This window comes from Vombatus ursinus, unplaced genomic scaffold (assembly GCF_900497805.2).
Source record: "Vombatus ursinus unplaced genomic scaffold, bare-nosed wombat genome assembly UNPS02014799.1, whole genome shotgun sequence".
Classification (NCBI taxonomy): Eukaryota; Metazoa; Chordata; class Mammalia; order Diprotodontia; family Vombatidae; genus Vombatus; species Vombatus ursinus.
In genome coordinates this window covers 1,428,007-1,436,193 of record NW_020954577.1, presented here as the reverse complement: position 1 = coordinate 1,436,193, position 8,187 = coordinate 1,428,007, and the positions used below count along the sequence as shown (strand labels likewise).

At 46.9% G+C, this 8,187-nt stretch overlaps 1 protein-coding gene across 1 annotated transcript in view; it reads right to left on the bottom strand.

Annotated features, from left to right (window-relative positions):
- Positions 1-8,187, bottom strand: part of LOC114050663 (CKLF-like MARVEL transmembrane domain-containing protein 7) — a 65,423-nt gene that overhangs the window by 2,080 nt on the left and 55,156 nt on the right. The window contains exons 2-3 of the mRNA XM_027872519.1: positions 6,621-6,794; positions 3,123-3,221 (exon numbers count right to left, since the gene is read on the bottom strand). Coding sequence (XP_027728320.1) covers positions 3,123-3,221; positions 6,621-6,794 — 273 coding nt within the window. The remainder of the gene's footprint in view (positions 1-3,122; positions 3,222-6,620; positions 6,795-8,187) is intronic.

Sequence of the window (8,187 nt, the reverse complement as noted above, 5' to 3'; positions counted from 1 at the left end):
TGTGTGTGTGTGTGTGTGTGTGTGTGTGTGTGTGTGTGTGTGTGTGTAATCAGATCTGGGATTTCATCCACGTAAAGAAATCCTGATGAGGAGCTCCCCCTGTCATTAATGCAGATAAAGATTAGAGCAGGGTCTGTGAGTTAAAAAATTCAAAACAATTCATAATTATTTCAGCAGAATTGGCTTCCTTTGTCATCTGATGTATTTTATTTTGTGCATTTAAAGACATGACTGTGAGAAGGGGTCCTGAGGCCTCCCTGGGCTGCCCAAGGGCCTGACTCCCAAGAAAGGTTAAGAATGTCTGTTAGAGCCGTCGGGGACGCTGTGACGATGGGTCACTCGCTCAGTCAGGGGCAGAACTTTACTCTGGGTCTTCCAGATTTTGGGATCCACTATAGCATGCAGCTTTTCCCATAATCCTTCTCAAAGGATGGAGGATCTTTTCAGTGCAGTTAAAATGAAAACGATGGACCTGGACCTAGGGGGCCCGACAGACAGAGCACTGGACCTGGAGTCTGGAGGACCCAAGCTCAAATCCAGCTTCAGACACCCACTAGCTGTGTCACCCTGGCCAAGTCACTTAACCTCTGTTGCGTCCGTTTCCTCATCTGTAAAATGGGGATGTAACGGGACCCACCTTGCAGGGTTGCTGTGAAAATCAAATGAGATATCTGTAAAAAGTGCTTAGCAGAATCCCCACAAATGCTTCTTCCTTTGCCTTCCCTCTTAAATGACCCTCTACGACTCAGAGTTCATTCTCAGAAAGGGAAGTTTCTTGCCATGATAAGATCTCCTTTGTATTAGCACATAGTAGGCTCTTAACACATTGAGCAAAGTCTACTGGACTTAAGTCAGCCAACTTGGGCTTGAGGCCTGGTTTGGATTCTTCTTGGCTGGGTGATCCTGGGTAAGTCAATTCTCTTTTCCTCATTTCTCCAATGAAGGGGGTGGACCCCAGGAACCCTTCCAGCTCTCACCTTTGATAATTTGGTGGATGAGTTAATGGATGAGTGGAATGATGCTTGTCCCATTCCCAAATGCCCTCAGCCCTTAGATCCACTGTAAGGGAAGAGGGAGGAAAAGGTCTACAAGATTCCAGGGCCCAGCAGACTTGGGCTTCCCTGTGATGGACACCACGGGCTCAGTGCTTAGCATTTAATCCTCTGGGCTGTTCTGTTGCTCCTGACCTGAAACTGGGTCTAAACAGAACTCTGAAGGTGACCCCAGTGAGGCAGAGAGGCCGCACAAACATTGGGATGACCAGGGGGCTGCAATCACCATCTTGAGGGGGCAATGCCTCTCAGAATGAGATCTCCTCGTCCACCCCACGCCCTAGCTTTTACAGATGAGGCAGCTGAGGCCCAGAGGGCTTATTAGATGATGTGCTCTGGTCACACAGACCAAATCAGCTAACAGAAGTTACTGTGCTGTAGAAGGGCTAGCTATTAGCATCTTTGGGCTCAGCGCGGCTGGGCCAAGGGCAGCAGATGCACCAGGCCCATCTTGCCATGACAGCCCTTCAGCAGCCCAAGGCAGGGCCCTGTCCTGAACAGCTGGGCACTATCCAGCAGCTGCTGCCGTCAGCACAAACTCCCCTGTCCCTTCCTCGATTCCTCTGGTGCTCACTGACCGGCCTACAATCCCATGGATGGTTCTCTTCCTGTAGGCTGGTGTCTTCTCCAACTGTCTGCATCACTACATCATTCTGTTCTACTGTTTCCTGGGTCTGCTCTACCCCAGATAAAAGAGGAGGCCCTCCCAAGCAGGGGTGGCGAGGATGAGGATGGTGGTGATGATGATAGATGATAGATGATTTATACAGCACTTTTAAGTTTTGCAAAACACTTTACATCTATTACCTAATTTGATCCTTACAGTAACGCTGTAAGGTACGTATTATGATTTTACATTAAGGAAACTGAGGCTGGAAGAGGTTCGGTGACTAGCCCAGGGTCACACAGCTATTTGTATGAGGCAGGATTTGAACTCAGGTCTTCCCCACTCCAAGTCTGTTTGCCGTGTCCCTCAGATGCCTCACGTCCTACACAGGTTCTTCCCAAAGGCGCAGTGCTTACGACAGCCCTAAGAGCCTGGATGTGTTTTGTGTCCCATGTGCTTGGTCAGATTGAAAGACAGGGTGGGTTAGGCTGCTTGATGAAGTCTGGAAGATTTGGGTCCAAAGCCCACCACCTGTGTGATGTGACCCTGAGTGAGCTGCCTGAACCTCAGTTTCCTTATCTGTAAAATGGGGATAACCATAGCGTCCCAAGGTTGTTGGATGAGACTCAAGTGAAATCATGCATGGACGGTGCTCTATAAACCTTAAAGTATTAGGTAAAATCCCGTTCTTTATCATCTCAGAGGGCACGGGGCTTAAATCAGGGCGATCAGAAGCAAATTGTCCAGGAAAGTCACCTAACCCTTCTAAGCCTTGGTTTCTGCCTCCGTGAAACGGGGATACAAATAGCCACGACGTCTCAGAGTTCCTGGGAGACTCAAATGAGATAAGAGCCCTTTATCAACTCCAAAACACCAAGTAAATGCTAGCTTTCGTTGTTGTTAGCTGCTGTTGGAGCTTTTCCCAATCCTTCTTAATTCTAGTGCCTTCTCCCTCTCACTTACTTTCTATTTAACCTGTATTTAGCATCCTGGTACATCATTTTTCCTGTTGTCTCGTCTTCCCCTTCCCCTGCCTTTTCCCCCATTAGACTATGAGCTTCTTGAGGGCAGAAATAGTCTTTGACTCTTTTTGTACACCCAGCCATTAGCATGGTGCCTGGCACATAGTAGGTGCTTAATACATGTTTATCGACTATTGACTGTGGACTGTGGGACTTGGAGTCTAGAAGACCTGGTTTCAAATGTTTCTTATAGCACTGATGAGCTGTGTGACCCTGGGAAGTCACTTAAGTTCTCTGACTCAGTTTCCTCACTTATAAAATAACACGGTTAGATTAGAGTCTTTCTAGGACGGGGTTGGACAAATGGCCCTAAGGTCCCTTTCAGCTCTATATCTTTGCTCCTGTTATCCACAGGAAGGCAGGAAGCTCAGGCTGCACCAGGTCAAAGAAGCAGGAGAGTGGCTGAGTTTTGGGGGGCTCATCCAAGAGAAGGCTCCTCACCGCTCCAGCCACGAGGCCGCCTATGCCGTAACTCTTGGATGCTGCCACGATGGATGCAATCAGCAGGAGGATTGTACCAATTAAGTAATGCAGAAATTCCTGGAGGGGAGAAAGAGGTAGAGAGGTGGGTAGGCTGGCCTGGGAGGGGCTGTCCCTAGGGCATTGCTCATGGGGTGTTGGGTGGGGTAACCGCAACATTGGGGAAAATGAAAACCAAGAGAGGGAGTGGTCTCCTAACTCCAGCACAGCCCTATTCAGGTGTAACATGAGACAAGCCAGGAGCAGAGACAGAAAATCCAAGGGAGGAAAGAAAAGGGGACAGAACGAAAACTAAATTCATCAAGCCAGCCGCCAATAGCTGCTTCATTATCCACTTTGTTCTTTCAGAAGATGATTCTGGCTTTGCAGAGAATCACGAACAATCTTCTCCCCTTTCCCTGTCTCCAGGCGGCTAAAGCTTTCAAGGAAGGCATTAGCTTCATTCCTAGGGGCAGAGGTCCCCCACAAAGAAGCTCTGGGTCTTTTCTGCCTTTAGAAAAAGTTCCTGGCAGAACAGGAATCTAGAAGCAGGCTGACCGCGCCCCTAACTCTTGTCACTGACCACAGAGACCTGCTGAGTTCAGCAATAGCCCAGTATGCTGCCCAGGGAGCCACGCTGTCCTCTCTAGACTAAAACCCCCAGTTCCTTCTTCATCTGTAAAATGGGGATGAGAGTAGCAGCTATCTCACAGTTACTTTGGAAATAATAGATGAGCCTCAGGCAGAACTTAGAAAGGAGTCAGCTGCGGTCTGAGAAGCACTCAGCATGGGCCAATGGTGTTTCCTCGCTCCTAGGCTCAGCTAGGATGCTTCTCACCCTGTCTCCCCTGAATTTGGGTTGAGTCCCAGAAATGGAAGGGACCTCAGGGGCCTCTAGTTTAATCTGGACCTGAGCATGAGACCCCTCTACATTGGACCCACCAAAAGTCCAACCAGCCTTTGCTTGAAGACCTCCCAGGCCACTTGGGCACAACTCCAATTGTTGGGAAGTTTTCTCTGCTGTCCAGCTTAAATCTGTCTCTCTTGTAACTTCCGTGCCTTTTTGGGGTGGGAAGGTGGAGGTGAGGGGGTGGGTGTATCAAACAGAATGAATCTAATCCCTTGTAATAACTTCAAATATCTGAATCTAAATATGGCCATCATGACCCCCTTCCTCATCCCCTCAGCCCTGCAAGATTTCTCTTCTCCAAGTTAAAATCCCTCATTCCTTCAAATAGAACTCCAGACGTGGCTTAGTGGGTCGTGCTGGACTCAGGAGTCAGGAAGACCTGGCTTTTAATCCCATCTCAGATAAGGACTAGTTATATGACCCTGAATAAGTCACTCAACTACTTTTGAGTTTCAGTTTTTTCATCTCTAAAATGGGAATAATAGCAGCAGGGTTACTGGGGAGGATCTCATGAAATATCATACGAAGCCTTATAGCGTTAGAGACTCATGGGAGTTATGATGATTCATTATTACTATTATTCTATCTTATGACCTATAGGTCCTTTACTATACTGGTTGTACTTCCCACCAATGTAGGAATGCCTTTCTTAAAAGGAGGTGCCTGGACCAGCCATGATATTCCAAGAATGGCTTTCTATCATATCCAAATGGACAGCTTCAATGCTTCATCAAGGAGACTTTGCCTTTGTTGAGCCTACTGAAAGAGCAAGTTTCCTCTTTAATGCTCTCTCTTGGTCCACTGGATTTCCCATTTCCAAGCACATATCCCTTTTCATGAAGTCCTGGGCTGGAACTACAAAGCCGTGTCAAAAATTTATTTCACCATAATTAGAAACATTGCTCAGTCCTTCCTCTTCCTCTTTCTTCCTTGTAACCAAACACACACTAGATAGAATGTGGCATGAAACAGGGACTGGTGGTGTGGAACAGGAACCTCTAAGAAACTAAGATATGAGGAAAAAGCAGAAAATATAGAAAGAACTAGGAACATAATAGAATAATAGAACAAGGAAGAGATAAAGCAGAAAGGGAAAACGACATAAGTCCTTCAAAGAGATGTAGAACAGAGTTTCTGGCTAATGAGAAACTGAAAGTATGAAAGGACAGAGCATGTGACTGGCTCTGTCCGCTGACATCCTTACCCTGCCCTCCCTCTTCGCCCTCCACCCCTATCCTGTACTTCTGTACGTGCATCACACAGACAGCAGGGAAGCCAGAAGGATCTTGGGACTTGGTGCTACAAGGAGGAACCAGAGATGTTGGCCAGTGGCTTTGAGAGCTCACTGAACTTTCATAGATTCTCAAGATCAGCAGATTAATCCATCAGTAAGCATTTATTAAGCACCTATTATGAGCCAGGCACTGTGTAATGGAAAGAATGAAATACTCTATGTGTTCACCAACACAATTTGCTCCCAGCCAAGAGTTGTGTATTGGTTTTAATCAATTATAGTGTCTATTTCACTATTTGAGTGAAATAGATTTAGTGATCAATTTTAAACCTTGAGTCAAGCCCCAGAGTCTATCCTAGGGTACCCTGCTCAGATATATGCTTAATATACGTTTGGTGGTTGGCTTTTTTAGGAAATTCCAGAAGGAGCCTTGTGATAATGATGAGAAAGTATCTGGGGCGTCACTGAACCAGGCCTGGGAAACACTGTGCTATCAGTTCTCTGGGGGGGGGGGGGGGGAGAGACAGAGAGAGAGACAGAGAAAGGGAAAGAGAGAGAGGGAGAGGAAGAGAGAGAAAGAGAGAGAGAAAGGTAAAGAAAAAGAGAGAGGTAAAGAAAAAGAGGGGGAGAGAGAGAGAGAAAGAGAAAAAGAGAGAGAGAGAGAGAGAATGACTGAGCATCCCCAGGGGTAGGGAACTTGAGGCCTCAAGGCCACATGTGGCCCTCTAGGTCCTCAAGTTAGGCCCTTTGACTGAATTGGCTGTACTTGAGGACCTTGAGGGCCACATGTGGCCTCAAAGCCAAAGGTTCCCCACCCCTGACTAGACACTGTGCTGGTTTGTTCACATTTAAATGTTTCCCTTTATTTCTATTTTTTTCAAATACATTTTTAAGTCTATCAATTAAAAAAAAGTTAGCAACCACTGTTTCTCTCCACCTGTTATTTTGTAGCTAAGATACATTTCCAACAAGCTTAGCACAGTGTGGGGCACAAGGCAGGTACTTAATAAATGTTTATTGAATTCAAGTCACAAGTTGAGTGTTAGAAACGCTTCTTTATCACCTCGCCTCCCAACCCTCCCCGCCAAATCCTTAGCCTGTTCTGAAGCACTAAAGGTGGAAATTGGGATACCAGCCTGCCAGCGCTGAGATCTTCCCTGAATCAGTAAGAGGTACTCTCTGGCAATGGATAATTAGGACAGCAGGTGCCAAATTAAAGGATTAAAAAAGACCACCTGGAAAGATGATGGGATCACCTTCCTCCCTCCCATTTCAGTTACTAAGCAAAGCTCCCAGAGCTGTGCAGCTCCCAGCTGAACGCTACTAGCCGGCTTACCGCCAATGGCCAGCTGATACAGGTGAGCATCCTGTAGATGCAGAAAAGATGGACCAGGTAGAAGACGAGAATCATCAGCAGGTCACACATGGTGACCACTTCAAAGTAGCTGTACGCGCTGTAATCAGTCCACATGGAGTTCTTCACACAGAGGAAGGCAATGAGGAGAGAGATCTGCAGGAAGACATACAGAGACTGGAGAGATGTCTTCCAAAGGGAGCTACACTGAACAGAACTTCATAGTGGCACGGGCTCCCTCAATGATCAATGGATCATTGATTCATAGATTGAGAACGGAGGGTCTTAATCAGGGGTGTTTCTTAATTAGGGACACAGACTGCTCCCCCCCAATTTCAGGGAGTCTGTGCGTTTAAATGGAAAAAAAAGGACAAGCACATTTTCCCCAACCTCTGACCAGAATCTAGTATTTCCTTCAATTATTTAAAAACAACATTCTGAGATGGGGTCCATTGGCTTCACCTGACTACTAATGGGGACGACAACAGAAAAAGGGATGATACAGAGGCAAAAGGAACTTTATAATGACTCTCCCCCTCCCCCATTTTGTAGACGAGGAAACTAAGGCTGGGATGGGTTCAGTCACTGTATGGCTAGTGTCGGAGATAGGATTTGAACCCATGACTTTTGGATGGGAATACCAGCCAACAAGCATTTATTAAAGCTCTTAGTGCATGCCAGGCACAGTAGTAAGTTCTGGGGATACAAAGAAAGGCAAATATTGTTTCTGCCCTCAAGGAGCTTACAGTCTCTGTACCATTTCAGCACTTAGCACACTGCCTGGCACAGAGTAGGTGCTTAATAAGTGCCTGTTGACTGATTGACACATTCCAATACTAGATGAATAAGATGAATCACATGTATACACTGAGAAGGGAGGGGGTGTCTCAGGTGTAATCCCATGCAACAAGGGGGGAGATGGATGGTTCTCTATGACTTGGGGGAGGTTGTCTGAAGGAGACACAATAAGTGCAGGGTCAATAATGAGAACCTTTAGTAAATCCTGTTAACTCACATAATTCCTCCATCCTGCAGCTCATTCTCTCTAGCCCCACTCCAGCAGAAAAAGGCATTCTTCAGTAAAACCCAATTTACCCAAGGGACCAACTCTGGTGCAAGTGACCAAGGGTGAAGGGCATCTTCCTGAGCCCCTTGTTTGGAAGTAACAAGTTAAACCTGGGCCCCCCAACAGGCCTCACAGAGCCCATTGACAAAGCGGAGGAGTGCACACATGGTGTTTGATTGTGGGGTTACTGAGCACTTAAATGTCAAAACAAACCAATGTAGATTCGGAGACTGGGCCCACCTCAATATTTGCCTATCCCCCATTGCTCCTGCACACTGGAACCATGTGCCTCTTCTCAGTTCCCCTCTAGCCAGCCAACCAGAATCAAATAGTGATTCATGCCTTGGGGCTTTTCAAAACCCCCAAGACAATGTTTCACTCCTCTGCATCAGGGTGAGCTCTGGATTTTGGCCACACACCCATCGCTGAAACTGCCAGGGCTGGCCACTGCCTTGCAGGCTGTGCCTGGGCTCTGTGGCCTGC